Source organism: Symphalangus syndactylus, chromosome 6, assembly GCF_028878055.3.
Source record: "Symphalangus syndactylus isolate Jambi chromosome 6, NHGRI_mSymSyn1-v2.1_pri, whole genome shotgun sequence".
NCBI lineage: Eukaryota > Metazoa > Chordata > Mammalia > Primates > Hylobatidae > Symphalangus > Symphalangus syndactylus.
Window position 1 is genome coordinate 82,007,083 of NC_072428.2, and position 23,913 is coordinate 82,030,995.

Below are 23,913 nucleotides of genomic sequence, written 5' to 3' on the forward strand. Positions count from 1 at the left end.
GGATATGCTCCAAAGTTGAAAAGGTAGTTAGCCTTTATATTACCTTATGTATTATTTTTAATTGATTAAAATAAACAATCATATTATAAATCTATTATCATATTATGTAAAGTGCTTTGTGTATCAATACTTTACCTTAATGTTCATTAATAACTGTAATTACACAGATGAGGAAACTGAAACTCAGAGATATTAAGTACACCTCCAAGACACCTAGCTAGCAAATGGCAAAGTGGGATTTGAAACCTGACATTACACTAAAAAGTCATCTTAAATATTTAATAGTGGTCTTAAATGCCTCACATGCACAGCTAAGAAATGACAACAAATAATCGCTGTTGTTGTTTTAGTGTGGGAATTGCTTTTGTTAAGTAGGGGGAGAAAGGAAGAATGGAAACAGGAACCAGAATTACATTGTGGCATGATCACAGTCATTACTTACAATGCTGCAAGAAAACTTACAAAACAGAAACAAGTATGTCACCTGGGAGAACTGAGTGGTTTTTTCTTTTTTCTCCTGATTTTTGTACTGTGCATTTTTTTTTTTTCAATAAGCATATATTGTTTAAATTGAGTGTAACTTGGCAGGCAGGGGCGATGGTGGTAGTGTTACTTGTCATTATGAAAAAACTTACACAAAAGTTGAATATAGTATAATAAACCACCATATAACTATCACCCAGTTTCAAAAATTAACAACTCACACCCAATCCTGTTTCATTTATATTCTCGTATCTCCCTCCCTGTATTATTTTGAAGCAAATACCAATCATCATATCATTTCATTATAAATATTTTAGTAGGTGTCTCTAGGACTCTAAAAAAAGATAGCTGCAACACCAACATCACATCTGAAAAGTTAACAGTAGTTAATTCCTTAAAATCATTACATAACCAGTGTTCAAATTTTCAGTTCTCATACATGTCAAAAATTTTTAATTTCTTGATTCCAGATCTGTATCAGGGTCACATATTGTGATTGGCTTATATTAAGTACCTTTTATGCTATAGGTTTTCCCTCCACTGATTCCTCCTGCTTGCAACTTATTGAACAACTGTGCCAACTGTATCCTTTTGGTGTCACTCAACATGATCTTCCATCCTTTCTATTTTTGGTTAATTGGTAGATGCTTCGTCAGATTTAGGTTTGATTCTTTTTGGCAAAACTTTATAGGTAGCAGTGTATTCCGCCATCAGAAAGCACTTAAGAATGTGTTTGCGTATTGTCAGTAGCTGTTGATGACCAATCCTTAACTCCATGAGAGGTTGCAAAATAGTGATGTTGCAATTCTATCCTTCCTTTTTCATTAGAATAGGATGTTTTAAAGAGAAACTACCCCCCATCTACTACTTACCTACCCAATGGTATAGTTTGTATGGGAAATGCAGGAAATATTAAAATGATAAGTTCTCAAAATGTGAGCTCTGGGCCAGAAGCAGCATTACCTGAGAACTGAGAAATGAAAATTCTTAGGCTCCATCCCAGACCCAGTGAATCAGAAACTGGGCATAAGGTCCAGCAACATGTGTTTATCATGCCCTCCAGGTAACTGATGTATACTAACGTTTGAGAAACAAGTGACTACACCTTGAAGTCTTGGAATCCCCTTGCTAAAAGCTGTTAGCTTTTACTACACTTTATAATACCAAAGTTAGGTTCCAGATTTTTTCCCAAGTACGTTATCTGCCCACCTAGTCTATAAATTAAAGAATCACACCTTCAACTTTCAACGTATCAAACAACCTAGCATGGTACTAGTCATGTTCCAAAGTTTTCAAAAACTTCACTATAGCTTGAAATACTTGCTCAATTAGATGCAAATTTATTTCTTCCAGGAAAAATAACTATTGCACTAAAGTGGTCTGAATGGACAGACAGGAAAATAGTTTCTAATGTTTGGCCTAAACTTCTCTCATGTATCTGTTGTTTCAGGGTTTCATACTGGAAAAAGGGGGCAAAATGTAGATGAAGCTATGTAGGCTCAATAATGGTCCCCCAATATGTCCATGCCCTAACCCTTGGAACCAGTGAATACATTACCTTTAATGACAATAGGGACTTTGCAGATGTGACTAGGTTAAGGACTTGAGATGGAAAAACTACGTCGTTCGTGCAGGTGGAGCCAATAATGTTCTCGTGAGGTCCCTATAAGAGGGAACAGAGGGAGACAGACACTCTTAGAGAGAAGGTATGATGACAGCAGCAGAGAGATTTGAGATGCTACAATCTGGGCTTTGAAGACAAAGGTCAATGAGCTCACAGAATGCAAGGAATGCAGCTCTAGAAGCTAGAAAAGGCAAGAAAACAGATTTTCCCCTACAGCCTCCAGAAAGAAGCAATCCTGCCAATACCTTGACTTTAGACCAGTAAACCTGATTTTGGACTTCCGGCCTCTAGAACCATAAAATAATTAATTTTTGTTGTATTAAGACACTAAGTTTGTGGGAATTTGTTACAGCAGCCATTGAAAACTAATACAAAGCCTTTGACAAATTTTTTATTGTGAAATATTGGATCTAGAAAAAAGTACAAAATGTCAACAGTCAGATGTGTACAAGTACAGTATTTCAATAGTCTATACATGTGAACAGCTTAACAGGTTCACTGCAGAATGCATATTTAGACCAATATAATCTAAAAAGGACTGCAATATTCACAGGCTATTAATACATAAATAACTTGAGTCAAAATAACCCTTACTGGTAAATGCTAATTAATAGTGGAAAACAGGCTAAAAGCACAATACACCACACCATAGTATCTCCTTACAGGTCCACATTTAAAGAATATCAGTTTATTATGTCAAAACACTACAGAGATCCAGGACTGGGACTGAATTACTAGTTTATACAATTGCAAAAAATTTAAGTTATAAAATAAGGTCATGGAATAAAGAAGGGTATTTAATTAGGACTAAATACTGTGAAGCCCATGAAAGGGTTTTAGCCTTGGAATTTACAAAGCTAATTATTAGACTGTTAATGTTAGCTAACATTAAAACTGAATTACCTTCCATTTTAATGTTAGCTAATATTAATATTAAACTATTTTTAATTTTGATGTTAGCTAAGGAGAAGGACAAGGACAACTTTCTTTTGTAGTTTCTCCAACAAGGTGTAAGAACTATCAAAAAGTAAAACCATAATCACCACTGTGGACTGACAAATGGCTATGAAACAAGAATATAAAACATTACAAATTTCAAAGAAAGGTAATAACTATCTTATGAATTTAGCAAATCCTGCAAACATTAAAATCCATGTTAAGGCATTATCTATCATGGTTGAGAGTACTAAATTTAAGAAAATTATTACATGAAGATCCCATAAAAATAAACTGGTTTAGTTTACAAGATTCTAACTGAATCTTTTTCTATCACTTGAAAATTACCCTATATTATGCTTTGAAAATGGACAAAGAATTATTTGGTATCACTTTATAATGAACTATGAGAACAGTCTATTGAAACACATCATGTTAAAAAAAAAATGTTTCAATCATGTGTTCTTAAAAAAGCCAATCTTTGATATGACATTCACAATCAATGCTTGTATAAAAACAAAACCTTTAAAACTTATAAATTTAGTAACAGTTTTACATGAAGCAAATTTATCTTTGCCCATAAATTATTAAGAGAAGCAACTCACTCTATACAGTGTATCTAGCAATACTTTAAAATCAAACTAAAACTCTGAACTGATAATAACTAGGAGATAAATTCCATTTCAGGCTGAAAACCGCTGGATCAGAATATAATTAGTCAATAGCTTCACATAACCTACCCCACCCTACTTTAACCTTTTATAGACAATTTTAAAGACTTTAGGACAATTTACTTATAGTGCCTGAATCTTATAGTACATTCCAATTTATTCAAAGATATCACAGATTGGATTAAAAAGATTTAATTTTTTTCAGATTTGCTTTAAATTTACAAATTAAGTATGTTGTACATAAATATTCACTTAGATAACCACACATAGGGAAAGCAGATATAAGGATCATTGTAGAAACATTAAAAATTTAAAGAAATTTTATAAAAAATAAAGCAAAACATGTAACTCACAAAACACTAATATGAAGCCATATGACATAAAAAATAAAATTACTCTTTAAGAAGCAACTTTAAATCTTTGGGGAACTATTTTGACATAATTAAACGAATTCAAAGACCAACAGCTTCTCTTATCACACAGAAACAAATCACAAAATTTTCTACAATCTATATGCATTATCAGTTAGTTCTAAATGTAATCTCAAACATTTTACTAGCAACTTTGATTTCCTTTTGAAATAGGCTTCTGTACATATGCATTTATATACAAACATTTATTAAACATGATTTTAAAACAAACTATGTACAAAAGATCAGCATTCCTATAAATAAAAACATTAGGTGGCAAAAAGGCACTTGTAAGTAAAAATCTACAGTAGTTTTTACAAAACGGAAACACATTTTACCTTACATACTGTACAATAAACATTAATTCCTATACCAATAATGAAAATGCTAGGTTACTAATGTTAATGATGTAACTTCAAAAAACAAATTTACATATATCTGAAGTTCATTTAATAAAAGCACCGTGATTTTCTCCTAAATTCATGTTGATGCAAAGTAAAAACACAATTCCCAAAAAACCAGTGTTCGCCATTTTTCGAGTTTAAAAGTTTTTGTATTTCTAAATTGAAAACTGTCTGAAATTAGCATAGTGTAAAACAAAAACAAAACAAAAAAACCCTGCTGCTCTGACTTCTTAAACCATACCTACTCTATTATTGCATGTTGCGTTTTACAAAGAGCACTACTCATGCACTCCTTTACAACTGTTTAATACTATTGCTGGCAAAAAAGTTCCTGGATATCAAATAATTAAAAAGTTACTTCAAACCAGCTGAAGTTTTATTTGAATGTTTTACAACTTAAAAAATGCTGGATATCAATTACAAAAGTGAATAGGAAACACACCAATTCATTTGGTGTGCAAAAATATTTTTCTACTACACAGAATTTAAGGGCTTCACAGAATTCTTTTTCCCCAAATTTACATTGTAAGAAGAAACGCTAAACAAATTATTTTCTCAAGGAGACGTTAGTATGCTTCCACTTTTGTCAAATTTTTTACCCTTTGATAATGCTGCAACCTGTTTGAGTAGTTCTCTGTTTTTGGCCTGTGGGAGACAAAAACATTCAAGATTAAAAATGTTTGAAATATTATTAAGTCATGCTGAAGAATACTACTTATTTAATACTGTTTTCATTTATATAAATATTTAACTAAAGCACTAACATTAAATGAAAGAGTTGATACATTTACATTCATCTCTTTAAGGATGAACATGCAGAAGGAAAATTCTAGATTGGCTAATCAGCCCCCTTTGTATATGTCATTATTAATATAATTGTGTCCAAAGATGCATAATTGGTTACAAAAAAGGAAACAAAGTGAATCCACTTAAAAGAAGGTCCAAATTTTAATAGGGAAAAGGTGTTTGGCCCTTCATCTTAAAAACATGAAAACTGAAAATAAGTTGTAATTTACAATTAATAAAATCAAAGAATGAATCAAGATTTGGGAGGAATATTTCCTGGCAAGCTGTATAAGGTCTTTCTTCTATGTTTACTCTCTTGTAGAACAAGCATAAGAGGTCATTTTTGCAAAAAATACTCAGAATTTGTTAGTTTGCCAAATGCACCCAATGATATTCAATTTTTTTTTTAAAGCACCCATCAGAACCACTCATTATCTTGTTGTTCCTTTAATTACCATAGTCATCTGACACTGATGTTAGTGTGACTTGAGCAATTCCACATCATCATTTCCTATCTCATGAAAGCTTGAATTTTTGCAAAGATTCAAAATTTCATTTCATCATCTGACTTGAATTTCATTATTAAATGTCCATCCATCACTAGTTTAGTGATGAGGAATGTGTAAGTACAGTGAATATTTTCACATTTTGACTGCCTTTGTCACCTTATTTAGTCTCTTAAATATGGAAACTTAGTAAGGATCCCTATATATACAAATACATTAATGATCAAGCATTTTTGTAGTTTGAGCCAAAATGGGCAAAATGATGAAAAGAGAGCACTGCCCTAAACTTAACACATTTTAAAAAGATATCCTCTGACTTATGTTTCAACACCATTTTCCTTCACAGGTTTCAGGAATTTTTATTATATAGACAGACTTTTCTAACCTCAGTACTTCATATTTTATACTAATTTTAGCTTTTTATGGCCAGATAACACTCTGCCTTCTCTGTATGCCATCTTAAAGTGGTTTCATGAAATAACCTTTTTCAAACTTTATTCTTCCATTCCCCCACCCTTCTTCTCCAGTCGCTCTTGCTAATTAACACCCATGACCTCTAAAATACAAATATTCTCAGTACTATCTTACATGTGCAAATCAAATAATTTTTTATGTTCAGATGCATGATTAATAGAACTTTTCTATTCAGTCGTTATTAATAACTAAGGTGGCAATGAAAAACTTCAATTTCAAATTCAGTATCAATTCCAAATTTTGAGTCTGCAAATTTGACTCAAAGATCTCCACTAGATCTGTAAGTTGTATTTATGTAAAAATGTTTATACTGATACAAAATAGTTAAAATGTGAATCTACAAGTTATCTCAATCATCAAGAAATAAAGTGTTTATAATTTTCATATTTTAAGTACAAAATACAATAATTTGAACATTAGGTCTTCAAAGCAATTTTTCCATTTAATGCTTTAGTAGCTAATTTCCAATTTGCTTTTAATGTGTTTATATCACTAATAAAAGATATTTCTTAACAAATTACATAAGAAAAAAGTCTTTAAGGTAAATAAATAACACAATTGTTAAGTACAAGTCCAAATTTATTCTAATTTGAATACCTTAAAAATGAATTTTATAATGCAATATTTCAATATATGTACATTTAAATTGTTTTATCCTAAAATTACTTCATTTTGCAGTCAGCCAAAAAAAAAAAAAATCAATGAAATTCTTTACAGACTCTTAAGAAAGCTAAGTTTTAAAGTTTAGACATGTTGGTGCAAAGGAAAGAATACCAGGATTAAGAATTACACAGATACTGCTTTAAATCCTGGCTTGCTTACCAGCTACATAACCTGGAGCATATTTTCTCATTTGTAACACAGTAACTCCACCATCCGAACTCAAAATGAGTTGAAGGAACTTATCAAATATATAAAACACTTAGCTTAACATAGTTCCTGGTACACAGAAGGCACTCAAATGTTAGGTCCCTTTCCTTTTAACCACTTACCTAATTAAGTGAATAAGAGTTTTTACTTGATATTCTTAGTATTTTCAATATTTGGGGTATTTTGGGGTGACATTTTGAACAATCTTTTCATGTGATGTTCAGTGTTTTGTCATAAGTTTGGTAGTTAAAAATATTTTACTAGCTATTAGCGCAAGATCCATCTTGTGTCACCGGATTCAATTCCTTATTACATAAAGATAAAAAAAAAATTACCTGTTTCCTCACCTCAGTAAAGAATCCTACTAGTATCACTGGTTGCTAAAGGAACTGAGGTAAAAAGAGGCACTCAGCTATGACAGATTGTCTCTAGGGAAAAAATCAAGGAAGTGGCCTGATAGGAAGGATGAAATAGAAAACCTGAGGAACCTGAAGTGGTGGGAACTAGTGTAGAACAGGGAAAAGTATAGATAAACTGGAGTCAGAAGATAGAGATTTCTATGTCACCGCTTACTGTGTGATCACAGTTTCCTCTGTAAAATGGGCATATCACATAACTCAGTTTTTGTAACAAGTAAGACAACATATGTAAAATCATGTCAAAATGTCCTATTTAATATTAGTTACTTTTACACTACATGAAACTTCAATTACCAAGAGGAGGAAGGCTTAAGATATCAATCAGGCTAAGTCAAAGATGACTCCATGTATTTGCAACTATGATTTTAAAAAAGAAAAACCAAAACACAAACTGCTCTTTTGAACAGTGGGGAGCACTAAGTTAAAACATATCTAAGCACCTATTGCAGTTATTCTGTTATCTCATTCTGGATTTACTTCAGAGCTTTGGTTACATTACATTAAATCAAAGATCACCAGGTGGAAGATTTTGTTCCAGGTAATCATTCAGCATTAATAACTGAGTAAGAAAAATAGGAATAACATAAAATTAAAAGTAATACTTGCTGGTGGATAAAAACATTAACTAATATATAAGAATCTGATATATGATATGGGCAATCTCTCAGAACAGACGGCAGATGGGCATTTCCATAAATCACCACTTAGTCAACAAATTATTTGAATGCCTACTATGTCCCAGGTTCTATATGAGGTTCCTTTTCAACAGTCTTTGTAATAGTATGATAGGGATTAAGACCAGACAATCTGTACCTCGAATTTCAGCAAGTTCCTAAATCCTACTAATTTAAGCTACTTGCAAAGAAGTATGAATAATACAAAACCAAAAGAAAGGAACAGCAAATATCCCTTGGTGTTACAATGTGAAAAAAACAAAATGAAACAGGGCAGTATTAACTCCTTCCTTCTGAAGCTGTACTCTCCCAAGTCTGAAGTCTGTGTGCTGCCATCTTCCACTAACACTTAAAACTTCTTACACCTTAAAAATTTTGTTACTAAAGATTAATTCTACAAATGTGAGACTGTATAAATCAAACATGTAATTAGTATAGTGTGGTCTGATTTCTAAATTTATGAAACCTAGATGAGAACAAGCTTAATATGGTAGCATTCTGTATCCATATTGGATGTTCACCATCTCTGCACGCCAGACATCAGATTGTTACTGTGGTGACTCTTGACTTCACCATTCAGTTGTTCTGTGTACTTAAAATGCTACTTTGCAGTACTCTGAGTTTCAGGTAGATCACTACCTGTTAGCATTTAGCAGAACCCTATTTGGCACTTTGCAAACCACTGTACGCAGGTTAAGTAGACTCTCTTGCTTTGCATACATTTTTGCCACTCGAGGTCCTTAAGAATTGGTTTTATACACCCATCTCCTTTCCCATTATCTGGAAGGAAATATTAATACGAAGAATGATTGCTACTGAAGATCTGCTCTTCACCTTAGTTTCATGAATCTGATTTTTAATTTTTTGCTATAAGCCCAATAATCAATTGAACATACTCCAATGATACCCTCCTCCAAAAACTCCATTTGAAGTTTAGGCAAAAGTTTTCAGGATTAAAGTACTGAATCCCCTTTTCAAGTAATTTCAAACAATAACTTTTAATGGGATCAAGATTAAACATGATTATAAAGTCAAAACCAAAACTGAAACGCACCAACAATGCAAAAAATAGGGCTACCAATAACAATTTAAGTCAATGAATGCTATTACTCAAGTTTAGCCCTTCTTGCCTAACATTTTACGTAAATGATGGTAGTTACCTGAAGTTGTTCCACAGTTTCTTTGTGAGCTTTTTCCATACTGTTCATTTTTGTTCTCAAATTTGACTCTTGGTACTGAAAGTCTGCCTTTAGTTCAGTTAACTGAGAGATTAAAGAAAAAAGATATATATATATATATATATATTTGCACACATACACACACACACCATTTTAAATAACCTTCACAATAAACTCACATTTCATTACAAAAGTGGAAGATGTTAACTGCAGTTTCCTGAATTGTAAAAGCTATCTAAAATTTGTTTTGTGAAATGATGAAATCTATCTGCTTTACAATAGTATAATTTTAATGTTAATACCTGACCATCAGTAAAATTTTTGAGTTTTCTTTTTTTCCTAAACATGGCTCGACTGGAAATAAAGTTTGGCAACTGGTATGCCAACAAAAAAGCTTAACGGCTAATAACTGGGAAAATGCCTCATTTAAAAATGTACTTCAATAATAGTAAAAACAAACATTTAAACTAGCTTAAGGGTAAAATAATCTTTCAATGCTTAAAGAAAGAAATTTCATACTGGGTAATATAAAAAGGAATGGTCTTTTCAGCCAAAAGCTACACTGTTTTCATTTTTTAATTTATGTCCAGGATTATGTACACAATACCACCTAACACTTGAGGTAAAAATAGAGAACAAAGTACAGAAATACAACTAACACACAGAATGAGAAAGGAAAGAAGGTTACTATAAAATTTGGGCTAAATTAGACAAATACAAGAAAAAAATCAGTGCTTTGAGGAAGAAGGCTACACGATAATTTTTTCATAAATGACATACCTAACAGTATAATATCTCATGACTTAAACTAAATAAGTTATTATGTAATTTCACTATTAGAACCATGCAGAAGCAACTCCAGGTTATTTTTTAATGTTTTTCATTATGCCAGCTTTAAAGGTTTACACATTCTCCTTTGTAATTACCCAGTATCTAATAAACTGAAAGACATACAACAGCAAAAATAGATAAAATCATGGAGTCTTATACTCTTATTAAAAAAAAAAACCCTTGCTTTTGTCAAATTCAAAGTATAACTAAGTTCTCTCTTTCTAACTTTCTCTAATCACAAAAGATTTTCTGTTCTGAAATGCCAACTTACACCAGATCAGCTAAGACAATTAACTCTATTCACTACACTGTGAGTTGCCTCCTGACTATGAACTTCTGGAAAATAAGAATTATGTCTTATTTATTCATCTTTGTATCCTCATGATCTAGTTCAGTGTCTGGCTCTAGAAATCATTAAATAACTTTGTGAAATCAATTCAGGAAAATAACTTGGTCGTCTTAGATTTATAAGAAAAAGTTGCAAATGTATAGTTATTTTAGGTTTACAATAAGGATTTTCCTTACAACAATGCTAATTTCAATCCCCATTAGTGTTTTGATTTTTTTAAAGAGGAACACTAACAAAAGCAGAAAACTTCAATTAACTGCACAATACAAAGATAGTACCTCTTACGCTAGAGAGGAAAGAAAAATCTAACAGTCAATATTCTATAACTGATTACTACTTGGGTTTGAAATCATTGCTGTTTTGCAGTAAAGTTGGCATTTTATTCAACTTTTCTCAAGGCTAATGCAGATATACCTGGCTTGTCTCTAAAACTTTGTACACAGGACAAATTTCCATAAAGGCTCATTAATTTAAAAAATGCTGTCAATCAAAAAGAACCATAAGACAAAGACACCCGTAACTATCCTATTTTTATTTTATATGTCACTCCTAATTTTCATATACTAAATTTGCTTAAAGGTATAAATGTAATAAAATAAATTAAGCCCACTAACCATCAAGGTGTGGAAAAATGTATCAAAAATTATTGAATGCCAGAAGTAAAAGCCAACTCAGCACAGACTCAAGCACAGACTCAGAGATGGATATAAGTCATATGTATTCATAATAAGGTCTTATTCTTTTAAAAGAAATGATTTTAGTGTTCTCCTACTGCATAATACATTTGATATAGGTCAAACTACATTGTCTGGGACCATAAAACAAGTACAAAAGATGATCAAACAGTAATAGCCCCTATGGGCACTTATACATACCAGGAGCTATAATAAATACTTGGCATTTTCATTAATCATCACAACCATCACTTGAGATAGTATTAATGCTCTCATTTAAATGAGCAAACTGAGGCCCAAAGAAGTACACATTCTGCTTTAGGTCACACAGAAAATGTTAGAACTGGGATTTGAATCTAAGTATGGCTAAATTACTTCAAAACTGTTTCCTGTTCCATGCCTGCCCACTATTATGCCATCCTGATTTCATAGCACAAGACCTTAAATCCTTCTATAATTCTGTTAATATTCCTCTTTTCACTAAATGAACAACATATTTTAATATTCCTCTTCATTTAACTGATAAAAGTCCCAATAAGTACCCTTACTTCCTACACAATGAGCTTTTAGACATCTATTGCTAATTACTGACTACTACAGGAAATTCCCATACCATTACTTTTCAGCAGTATTTTGATCTGGATTGATATAAATATATGAATGTTGTATCAAAGACTGTTCAAACTACATTCTTACATCAAAAAAGTTTATCAAATATTCCATTTACATCTCATTTTTAATTAGGTATTAGACCTATTTTTAAATTACATGCTTACTGAAAATTAAAGTTTGGAAATTACTATCCTAATTAAGCCTCAGTTAATCCTTAGAACTAAAATTCTGAAAGACCATTTTTACCTATCTTCATTAGATGGCTTCTGGAGGGCTTTTGTAATTTGTCTTATAAAAATCATGCACAACAAACATTACCAAATTATTAAAGAAAGTCTAATAAAATTTGCAATTATCAAGCAACAGTCAACACGTAACTTTTACCAGGCTTCAATGAACCATGTTCTTACCTTTTTATCTTTTTCTAAAATGGTCTGGTCTCTCTGCTGTAAGAGACGCTTAAGTGACATCACTTCTTCTTTCAGTTGACTTATAAGGACAAAATTGTCTGTTCCCCCACTATCTGCTGACTGATTTATAGAGCTACTAAAAAGAAAAAAGTAAAACACAGTTAAATGAAGTAGAAGGAAAATTAGCAGGTGTTCAAATTGCATAAATTAGACAATTCCACAAACATCCTTAAGGCTAATGCAAAAAAATATGTACCTGACAGAAATGGATGCAACTGGCAAATTACCTTACTAATGGCACACATTACATACACCTGCAGAAATATAATTCAGTATTAGCTTTTAGGGGGTCAATACTTCTAGTGTAAAGCAATAGGCAGCCAATTTGTACAGTAACATCAGCAAACTTTTGGCTAATGAACTAAAACAAAGTAATGCTCATAATATTTTTAATCTAAAAACATTTTCTAAGCAGGTCAATTTAAAATATCACAATTAGATTTGTGTTTCACTGAAGAATAAAGATAAAAATAATGTTCTCCATTTAAATTTGTTTCTTCAAAACCCAAATTTATTTCCCAAATAGAACAACATAGTTCAGTGCCACTTTCTTATTGCCAAAATTAAGCTAAAAATTTTACACTAATTTATGTTTATTCTTCTAGGTGACTCAAGTCAATGTAGAAAATACATGTTTCTATTTTTTCATCTAGTAATAACTGGCATTCGACCATAACTATTCAGCTAAGTTGAATTTTCACAACACTAAAAGAATTCATTTTTACCTATCTCCATTAGATGGCTTAGATTCCAATTTGGGCTTTTTCTTTGGAGTTTCATTCTGAATTGCTGCAGAGGATTTATGGCTGAAACCAAACATTAATAAGAATAGTTAAGAGTAAAAAGGACAGAGAAACCAAATGATAAGTTATTCATCTTCCCCTAAAATATTACTGAAAATATTGATTTTGGTAAGGCTTAAGTAACAAAGTTGAAGGGATATCACATTTACAAATATACATTTCAAAATACTTCAGAAAATACAGCAATGTATTTACCTCTGTTTCCACAGTCCCTGCTCTTGTTCTGGACTTAGATTGCTGATTCTGAAAAATACACAAATGACATCTAATAACGACATTTATTTATTTAATACATCTAAATTTAACATTCTTTCTCAATGGATACAAATTTTATGTTTATAATATTTTGTTCAGAGAAAGGTATATTTAAGTTTTTAGACTAAGCTAATACATATTGAATAAATCACATTCTGATGAGATAAATTTTATCAAATGACTACTAACCATCTTAAGTTCTTCAAGAATTCTTTTTAATCAGGATCTCCACAGTTCAATTTAATATCATACAAAGGGTGGGTTACACAAGTAGTTTTCATGCTTGTGTCTAGATGTCACTGTACTTTGGCTGCCCTATTTCAGACACAAAATTTGTATCTTTAAAAGTTAAGGCTTTCCTAATAATCCAAAATAGAGATTCTTCTTCTGGAGTAACTCAAGTTGCTCAGAATAGTATATAAATTTAAATGGGGAAATATATTGATTTCTTTGATTCTTTCCCAGTTTTCTTAAGAATCCTCTCCAAAGTCCGTAGATCTCTCTTTAATTAGTATTCTGGAGAAGTTACGCTGAAACTATTGAGAAATTTCATAGTAACAAATTATTTTACTTTTACTCATAATTAATACTGTAATACTCCTTTTGTATTTTACCATAATACTAATAATCACTTTATAATTCATCATGAATCCTTCATTTTTTTCCTCCTAAACTTGCATATCAGTCAATGCTTCACTAACCCCTAGCTTATTCACTCAGCATGTAGAGAGCATCTCCTATGAACCAGATGCCATGTATTTACACAATTTAGAAGATGTTAGAAGACCTGAGCTGTGACCTTATGCAAATTACTTAAAATCCCCAGCCTCGGTTCCCTCATAAGTAATACATACCTTATACTGATATGAGCATTAAATGAGTTATATATGTAAAAGCACTTAGTACAGTGCTAGCATATACAAAATAGACATACATATATATACATATACATGTTTACCTGCGTCTAAAATTTACTATTGGTTCAGCTGTAGAAGTTTTTTAAGCAAAAGAAAAAAACAGACCTTAAGACTCAGCTGTAAACAAGTACCAAGTTGGGAAAAAAATATTAATAGCAACAATTCCATCAACTGAGTTATTCTTACTTGTGAATGAATGGAAATCCTATTGAGAAATGCAGTTGTCCTTTTTTTTCTTCACAAATTTCATTATAAGCATAACAAGCCATACATGACCTAACAGCACTAACCATATCTCGAAGTTAAGAATAATCACATTAATATGACTGACACAAACACCTGGAATTCCCATCTTAGCTTTCTGAGGGTTGTCCCTTCCTAGATTCAGACCCACCTTAGTGCCACCTGGCAACCACATCCGCTACCCCTGCCGATCACTATCTATCACAATATGAATGCTCATTTTCATTCTGATCTACTGAACTTAAGATAGGACCCTACAAACTAACTGCTCATCAAATGGTCAACAGCCATCAAATAGAAAATAATGTTTGTATTTCATAAGTAACCAAAAGTAAAAAAATTGAAGACTTTAATTTTCAATGCTGTTATCTTTCCCTTTATTTTTGAAACCTGTCATTCTTTCAAAAAATTAAGTTGCTGTCACATACTTTAGTCTTCACAAACATAATCTGATTGTGTCCTTTTACATCACGCTAAGACAAATTTATCTGTAAAGAATAGGGAAAGGAGACATTTTGGGAGTCTTAGAAGTAGGTCTGGCATACGCTATTATGCTATATAGTCATTTTGTCATATTTTTTCTTAAAGCAAGCAAAAACAAGGTAGACTTATATTATTTTGCTTCCTGAAATACTCTGATATAAAGATCACAAGATTTCTTCAAAACAGCCAGAAGAGAAGGCATTGCATTGTAGTCTACCACTGCCACATTTAGAAAGCACTACAACATGGTAGAATTAAACATCACTAACCTCAACGTTAACCTCATAATCTAATAGGTAACTGGATACAGTTTAGAACAAATCTTACTAATTAGACAGAACTACATTACATTCTAAAAATACTGCATGTGTTCCAAAATGAGGTGGGCATCAGTTTTTTTGTAAATTGTTTTAAATAACTATCTGAAACCTTATAAAGACTCACAGAAAAATTTACGAACAAATAATAAATTCTTCTGAAAATGGGCATGCCGTATGTCCCTGTTTTTTCCATTTTAATTTGTGTTTATCAGTTTAATTTGTATTTTCATGTTCTTGATTTTTCCATGAAGACTAAAATTGCATTTTAAAAAATCTTTATACCACACACATCAAGGGTTAAGGTACTACTACTACATAACTCCCCCCACAGGTCACTTTAAAAATCAAGTACAGCTGACCCTTGAACAACCCAGGTTTGAAATGTATGGGACCATCTATACGAGAATTTTTTTTTTCAACCAAATACGGATCAAAAATACAGTATTTGGATGATGTGAAACCTGCATATATAGAAGGCCAACTTTTCCTATAGGCAGGCTCCACAGGGCCAACTGCAGAACTGGAGTATAGGCAAATTTTGGTCTATGAGGGGGTTCCAGAACCAATCCCTTAAGCATACTGAGGGAAAACTACAGTTGTCTGTATTTAAGTAGAGTTCCTAAATATACATTTGAAAAAACACAAAGTATCACTAGTTAAAAATATTTCTCATATTTTGGGGACCACAAAGATTAGAAATGCTTCTATCATAGTAACAAATTATAGTACTAAAATATGTTCTCCAAACCCAGTCATTGGTTTGTTTCGGTTTGTTTTTACTAAAACAAATTGACAACTAAGATAAATATAATTTTTCAAATAAAACTTTAACAATTATTTAAACAAAAAAAGAATACTGAGGCTTTTGATAAGTTATTTAAGTGTTAATAACTGATGTACTTGTATTTTGACTTTATATGGTTATAATTTTATAGATTAATTTCCTAAGTATCTTATCTGCATTATGGTAAACAGCTAAACATATTCCATGTATATAACATTATACACTGAATAAAATGGAGACACAGCCTTAAGACACTCAAGATGCTTACTGTGTACAATGGAAACTAGACAAGCACATAGTCAATATTTGCAAGAAGTAAACATCAATAAATGGCATTAAAATGCAAGGAAGAGTTTTAGAAAATATGATTTCAAAGTACTTACTTGTGATGGCTACTGCTGTGACGATGGTGATGGTGATGATGGTGGTGATGATGTTTTGGATGATGCTGGTCTTTCTCAGTAAGAGATGAAGAAGATGAATTTGAATGTGAAGATCCCAGGCTCTTCCTCTGTTCTTTCGTCTTCTGTAAAACTCTTTTGTACGATAAAGTACAGAGCCAGCATAATAACTTTCCATCAACCTTTCAAGAAAATGTGTTAAATTAAATGTACCCATATAAGCTGGCTGTAAATGAAACCAGGTAAGATAAACCACTCAACTTCCACCTATATTCCACACGTAACATGTGCAAATGCATGTATGCACATATTCACGGATTTTTAGCAAAACAGAAATAAAATTGGACTTTTCTGAAACTTGGGAAAATACTTATTTGGAGAATTATAAAACTGATGAGGATGACATCAGTTTTGAGGCATTTTTAATTTGAAGACAAAGAAAATGTTACCTTTTTTCTTATTCCAGGAGAATAAGCATAAACTGACTGATATACTCCCAAGAAATATAGCCTGAATTCTTAAATCACTGTGTAATTACTAATAATTTTTCACTACAGTAAGTATTGTAAATTTACAGAAAAACAGAAACACCTAAATGACACACACAGTTGCCTCTCATTATTCTTGCATTTCCTATTCGTGTATTTGCCTAACTAGTAAAATGTATCTGTAACCCAAAAATCAAGACTTGTAGCACTTTTGTGGCCACTGCACACATACACAAGAGTGGTGAAAAATCTGTGCCACCCAAGAGCACACATTCCCAGCTGAGGTGGAACAAGGTGATGCTCTGCCTTATTTGTTTCACCTCTCAGACAAGTATCCTTTTCAGAGTCTATTTAGTGCCATGTTTTTCAAGTTTTTATAGTCCCAAAGAGTACTGCCAAAGTGCTGTATAATGTTCCTAGGCTCAAGAAGGTTGTAATGTGAAATAGCAAAGACATGGAATCAACCTAAATGCCCATCGTTAGTAGACTGGATAAAGAAAACACGGTACGTATATACCATGGAATACTGTGCAGCTATAGACAAGAACAAGATCATGTCCCTTCCAGGAGTATGGATGGAGCTGGAGGCCATTAACTTTAGCAAACTGACAAAAGAACAGAAAACCAAATCCTACATGTTCTTACATATAAGCAGGAACTAAATGATGAAAACACATGGACACACTGAGGGGAACAACACACCTTAGGGCCTATCAGATGGTGGAGGGTAGAAGAGGGAGAGGATCAGGAAAAATAACTAATGGGTATTAGGGTTAATACTTGGGTGATGAAATAATCTGTACAACAAACCTCCATGACACAAGTTTACCTATATAATAAACATACACATGTACCACTGAACTTAAAAAAGGAAAGCTACGAAGGCTGTGATGTGTCTTACAGAGAAAATACGTGTGTTACGTAAGTTATGCTCAGGCACTCTTAACGCTGTTGGCCATCAGTGCAATTAAATTAATCGACAGTATATATATATATATATATATATATATATATATATATATATATATATATTTTTTTTTTTTTTTTTATACGGAGTCTCTGTCACCCAGGCTGGAGTGCAGTGGCGCAATCTTGGCTCACTGCAAGCTCCGCCTCCTGGGTTCACGCCATTCTCCTGCCTCACCCACCCGAGTAGCTGGGACTATAGGTGCCTGCCACCACGCCCAGCTAATTTTTTGTATTTTTAGTAGAAACGGGGTTTCACCGTGTTAGCCAGGATGGTCTCGATCTCCCAACCTTGTGATCCACCCACCTCAGCCTCCCAATGTGCTGGGATTACAAGTATGAGCCACCATGCCTGGCCAATCGACAGTATATATTAAATGAGATATCTTCAAACAGGAACACAAACAAAATAAGGTTATATATTGATCAACTGACCAACATGTTATTACTGGAGATGTGAACTTAATCCTTATTTCTCTTGGGCAATGCTTCAATACAGTACTCCCCCATCTACAGTTTTAGTTACCCATGGTCAACCTTAGTCTAAAAATATTACATACGATACACTATTCTAAGGGATAAAGACCACATTCATATAACTGTAACTGGGGTATGCTAATATAATTGTCCTATTTTATTTTTATTAGTCTCTTGTTATACCTAATTAAAAAACTAGACTTTATCATAGTCATGTATGTACAGCAGAAAACACAGTAAGATTCGTTACTATCCCCAGTTTCAGGCATCCACTGGTCTTAGAAGGTATCTCCCAGGGATAAGGTGGGTACTACCGTATTCACTGTTTAGTGGGAACTTTAAAGAACTACCACATATAATGAGAATCAATCGTACCTGTGTCAAAGAAGACTTTCCAAAAGTACTGACTAAACCTCTAAAAATAAAACCAACTTTTTATCTTGTTTGTTCACATGTATTCCATCCACAGTATTCCATGATGTGTATGTACCAGACATGCTGGAGGGACATGTCTTATAACACGGTACGTACATTGCTGTGGGGAGACCTGAGGAAGCCCCTCAAAGAGGTAGTCATTCTCCAAATCAACTAAAATTGATAGGCAACAGGAGGCCTGTGTGAATGCTGATCGGCAAAGGAATTATCACATGAACACATATACTTATTAAGTCACTGCAGGTAGACAAAAACAAACAACAGTTTCAAATAAGAGCCTGTATCAAAAGGCACAAGAGTAACTGAATTTTATGTGCCAATGTGCCATCAGGTATTTTTTTCACACCAGTGATGTCAAGTAACCAGCAAAAGGGTAAAGTAAAAGGAGTTATTTAACAGCAATTAGTTAAAGCTCCTGAACCAAATGTGGGATAGCCAACCAGTACAGAATAGCCACCCTAGAATATTTTTTAAAGTATAGTACATGAAACTATGTATCATGCAAACAAGGAGAAAACTCACTATTCCTGCACTTTCATCTAACTACTTGCTTTCATGGACCTAAAGAATAGATCCTGTCTCAGTAGTGTATTAATTGTAATTTCCAACTTGTTTGGCATTTTATTTAATTTCCAGAAGACGTCATAACATAAATAAAGCATACCTTTCTTCTTCCTTCCTCCTTCCGATCAAAAGCACATTGCTGTTTGCACTGTTCACAGGTCTGAGGTGGTCCATACTTTTTTTCTGAATTTGTGCAACGCTGACACTTGGTACCAATAAATGCTGCAATTATGTTACAGTACTGACAAGGCTTGGGCTGAAAAACATACACATTTTGAGACTTTTAAAAACATTAAATATTTGCTGCATAGCATATACCCAGTATTGTAGACATATTTCTGGAATTAAGAAAACTCACGTAAAAAATTTGTTTTCTGTCAAGTTTGTTGCCCTGTCATATGCAATAACTTTCATACTATGTTTCTATGCATTCAACTAGTATTTATTTCTAGTCATGAAACTATTACTCTAAGATCATGAGAAATAGATTTGTGATTTGCATAGTCTGTTAGATAATACAAAACTACACATAAAAAAGGTTTTAAAGAATGAAAATAAAGGTACACATGTAGAGAAGTCTCATGAATCAAGAATTTGAGGAAATGTCCTTCTATTAATTTAATATCCTAGTTAGCTTAATGATCTTATCATTTATTTAAAAAATGTTAACTTTTCATCACATATAGGTACAAATCATAAGGAATATATAAGTGATTTTCAACTTTAAAAAAATGGAGACAAGCATATTCAACATAAACTATAAAAACATACCTTGATTTTCTTTGATATTCAAAAGATGATTCAGGACAGTTTAGAGCGTTAAAGTTAGCATTTTTGACCAATAATAAATAATATTGGTATAATATACCTATAATGATTATAGTATACATATAAGACAATTTGTACTAGGATTGGGTCATGACTTCTGTCAATAAATATCTTAATTGTGCTGTTTTATAAAAATAGTTCTGAGGAGGCTGTTTTGAAGTGGGCTGAAGTCTGATCATGCAAACTTTATGGATAAGTTCTCCATAACCAAGAATTTGCTATATTTGAATCTTTAAAGAATAGCTTCACAAATTTCACACTGGATTCAATACATGTAAAACAGGTATATAATTTGACTGTTTTTAAATGTTGTCACCTTTCCATCAAAGTAACTATGGAAAATGTCTTTCATAAAATATGGCATGTTGAAATATCTAAGAGCATAGCAGTACATTTTTTTTTTTTTTTTTTTTTTGAGACACAGTTTCGTTCTGTCCCCCAGGCTGGAGTGCACTGGCAGGATCTCCGCTCACTGCAAACTCCGCCTCCTGAGTTCACGCCATTCTCCTGCCTCAGCCTCTGGAGTAGCTGGGACTACAGGCGCCCACCACCATGCCTAGTTCATTTTTTTTTTTTTGTATTTTTAGTAGAGACGGGGTTTCACCGTGTTAGCCAGGATGGTTTCCATCTCCTGACCTCGTGATCCGCCTGCCTCAGCCTCCCAAACTGCTGGGATTACAGGCGTGAGCCACTGCGCCCAGCCAGTGCTTTTTTTTTTTTTTACAAGGTACAGCTCTGTGAAAAATATTAACTGGTAACAATGACATGAAAACATAAGACATACTTACCGTCCCAAATTGCTTCACATTTTGAGCACACTTCTTACAAATTGTGTTAGTTTTGCTGAAAAAGAAATTGTATATAGATCATGTTTATGTAGCTTTCTAAAGTAATTAACACAATGTCAAAATAAAATGAGTCAAAGATTTGTCATACTTAAAACTCTAATATGGACCACGGATTTTTTTCAAAAATACAAGGATATTTTCAGAGTTGTTTTACCCAAATTAACTTACGACAAATATTTTTATATTTTTATTATTTCTTTTTGTAAACAAAACATCTTAATGTTTCCTATATAGCTCCAAAATCTTCACACTTGACACTATTAATGCACAGCATTACAATACCAGTGCCTACCTAATCTTCCACTTGGCTACTGTCCAACATTATAATGCCCACGCCTACTTACGAAGAAATTATTTGTTCTTTTCTGAAGCTACTTTCTGTATATACTCTCAGAGTGGAACTAACTGTTAAAAATGTTATGTACTACTCCTCTTCCATGTAACAAATTATTAGATTTCACCCTTGGAAGGTAGTTGGTAACACTACAGACCTTTCCTCAGGTCCATTAAGCCTTTATCATTTTTTTTAGTTTAACATAACTGTTTACATTTGCATTTTCATTAGCAAGGCTGTACATTTTCCATGTAGTAATTTATTCTTTCTCTCATATAAAGTCTAAATGTAAATTAACCACCACTGGTTTTTTTGGCAACATTCTCTCTCCCACCATGTATAAAAGGTTTACAACTTAAAATTTCTGGGGCTAAACCATTTTTTAAAAATACTTTCATAAAAATATGGGATTACAACCCCCAAGTATTCCATACAGACGACACTTGTCTTTAACAGTCAAAAACTGTTCAGTATACAAACCTCTCTTGTTGAAATTCTGATCTGCAGTAAGTACATTTTACAATAGGATGTGCAATCCGACATTCCTGTAATAAGACAATACATTAGTCAGTATCTATCTGAAAGTCCCAAATCTAACTCTTCTGGTAGAAAACTGTTTACCCAACCTAGTGAAATGTCTAAATCATTTATAAAACCAGGCCCCAACGTAAAGAACTGGATGCTTTATCATATAAGTGGCCAATCACAATATAATTCCTTAGGTAAGGCATAGGTGTCTTTGTCTTTAGTAGACTTGGGGGTATATTACAGACAAATTAAGAAAGCTGTCAGGGCCGATTTCAAGGATTGGTTAAATGTGAAACTACTTATTATTTTGCACGGTTGCTCACAGACAGCATCCAGGCTTTAATGGGATGGGAGGAGCTCCAAATCAGAGCATTCTGTTCCCAAACCAGTCGCTTCGCTTTCCTGGACAGGGAAGAAGGATGCCATCAGCTTTGCGGCTTCGGGTTCCTAGCAAGAAAGTGCAAAAACCGTCCCCTGCCTCCTGGTGGAAGAAGAGGACAGACCAGGCAGAAAACCGAGATGAAAACATCTCCACCCCTGGGTCTCTGCGGCATAGACAGGTGGCTGCCTCACTCAACCCCACCCCTGAGACCCCCAGACGCTGACGGGGACCGGCACCCTCCTGGGCCGCCTGGAAGAGGACACGATTCTGCCTCCCTTTCAGGGGCCGTTCCCAGCTAATGTTCAAGTCCCCAGAAAAAGGGGTCCCCGAATGGGGAGGCGAGGGCTCCAGACTCCCAAACCCCTGAGGCGCCGGCGAAGAGAGGGGCTGCAGTGCAGCGGCTACACGGCCCCCTTCGGCTACGGCCGAGGACACGCATCCCGCCCGCCTCCCGGAGCCCACGGACCTTGCAGAGCTGCTGGCCCTGGGAGAGCTCCTCGAAGGGATAGCGCTGGGTACACTTGGTGCAGGCGTACAGGGCCGAGGCCGCCATCCTGCTCCTCAGTCTCCTCCTCCGCCGCCGCCCGCTCCGAGGCGGGGCCCTACGGAGAACCCGAGAGCCGCCGCCGCCGCCCGGGGCGCGGGCTCCTCCTCCTCCCCCTCCCCCTGCCTCGCGCCCACCAGGGCCTCGCCGCGAGAGCCCACGGCCCCGCGGACGACGCCACCGTCTCCCTCCGCCTCCACTTCCGCCCCAGCCCACCCAGTGACGCCGTGCCAGCCGCTCCCGCTTAGGCCCCGATAACGGCGGAGGGAGACGAAGCGGGTAGGAGGTTGCTGTTTAGCTGCGCGGCCGCGGATCCGCTTCCTTCTCGGCCTCCCTTCCCCATCCCTGATTGGCTGCGGAGGCTACGCGTCACCCGATGGCTCCTCCCAACTCCCAACTTCCGCGACGCAGGAAGCGCCCACAAAGGGAGGATGTCGGCGGCCAATGACATCCCGGAGCTCTCAGCGCGCGAAATCTGCTTTGAACCTGCCCCGCCCAAAGGTCTGCGGTCGCGGCTATTTCTAACAGCCAGTCCCAGGTTTGGGTGAGAGCGCCCCAATCCAATTGGGCAAATGTTCGCGAAAGGCTCGTTCTCTGCCGCAACTATTTTTCCCTTGCTTTCTATTGGACTAAATCGTTAAGATCCTCCTAATCCTATTTGTTATTGGCCAAAAGGTAAGTACTTCGCCTGGAGAGGCGTCCCCGCGGCAAACTCACGCTCTCTCCAGCGTTTAATCCGAGGGAACTCATGGAGCGCTTTAATTTCGCCTTCGCTTTTGTTTTATCTCCATTACTCCGTTCGGTTGCCACTGGCGACAACACTACTCGCCCACGCTTCTTACTGGAGGAAGCCCGCCCCTCCGTAGAATCCCCGCAGAGCCAGCCAGTAGCCCCCGGCGTTGTCTGCCCTAGTGGGCCCCGTTACGCGCTACCTTGTGACGT

The 23,913-nt window shown here is 34.6% G+C and overlaps 2 protein-coding genes across 12 annotated transcripts in view; one reads left to right on the forward strand and one right to left on the reverse strand.

Moving 5' to 3' along the window:
- Window positions 1–2,482: 2,482 nt before the first annotated feature.
- FAM76B (family with sequence similarity 76 member B) lies at window positions 2,483–23,908 on the reverse strand. 8 transcript variants are annotated; one of them, XM_063642063.1, is made up of 11 exons: window positions 22,894–23,029; window positions 22,369–22,526; window positions 21,998–22,062; window positions 21,124–21,178; window positions 19,608–19,763; window positions 16,560–16,759; window positions 13,370–13,417; window positions 13,097–13,177; window positions 12,312–12,447; window positions 9,418–9,519; window positions 2,483–5,173 (listed from the first exon to the last, which is right to left on the reverse strand). In XM_063642063.1, the coding sequence occupies exons 2-11, from the start codon at window positions 22,375–22,377 to the stop codon at window positions 5,084–5,086; spliced, it is 942 nt and encodes a 313-aa protein (XP_063498133.1). In that variant the 5' UTR covers window positions 22,378–22,526; window positions 22,894–23,029; the 3' UTR covers window positions 2,483–5,083. The 8 variants fall into 8 exon arrangements, with proteins under 8 accessions (XP_063498133.1, XP_055139335.1, XP_063498132.1 ...); XM_055283360.2 differs by lacking the exons at window positions 22,369–22,526; window positions 22,894–23,029 and adding an exon at window positions 23,689–23,908; XM_063642062.1 differs by lacking the exons at window positions 22,369–22,526; window positions 22,894–23,029 and adding an exon at window positions 23,689–23,828 and having other exon boundaries at window positions 12,312–12,444.
- CEP57 (centrosomal protein 57) overlaps window positions 23,380–23,913 on the forward strand; it is a 43,354-nt gene continuing 42,820 nt past the window's right edge. For all 4 annotated transcript variants that reach the window (XM_055283345.1, XM_055283346.1, XM_063642057.1 and 1 more), the window contains exon 1: window positions 23,380–23,472. In XM_055283345.1, coding sequence (XP_055139320.1) covers window positions 23,416–23,472 — 57 coding nt within the window. In that variant the 5' untranslated portion in view covers window positions 23,380–23,415. The remainder of the gene's footprint in view (window positions 23,473–23,913) is intronic.

Excerpts from the sequence above, each read along its gene's own strand:
- FAM76B (XM_055283358.2), bottom strand. The coding sequence starts at position 22,980 with ATGGCGGCCTCGGCCCTGTACGCCTGCACCAAGTGTACCCAGCGCTAT. Across the intron at positions 16,760-19,607 it reads AGGAGGAAGGAAGAAGAAAG|GTTGATGGAAAGTTATTATG; the intron begins GTATGCTTTATT and ends TTTTCTTGAAAG. Across the intron at positions 12,448-13,096 it reads AAGCCATCTAATGGAGATAG|TAGCTCTATAAATCAGTCAG; the intron begins GTAAAAATGAAT and ends TTTTCTTTTTAG.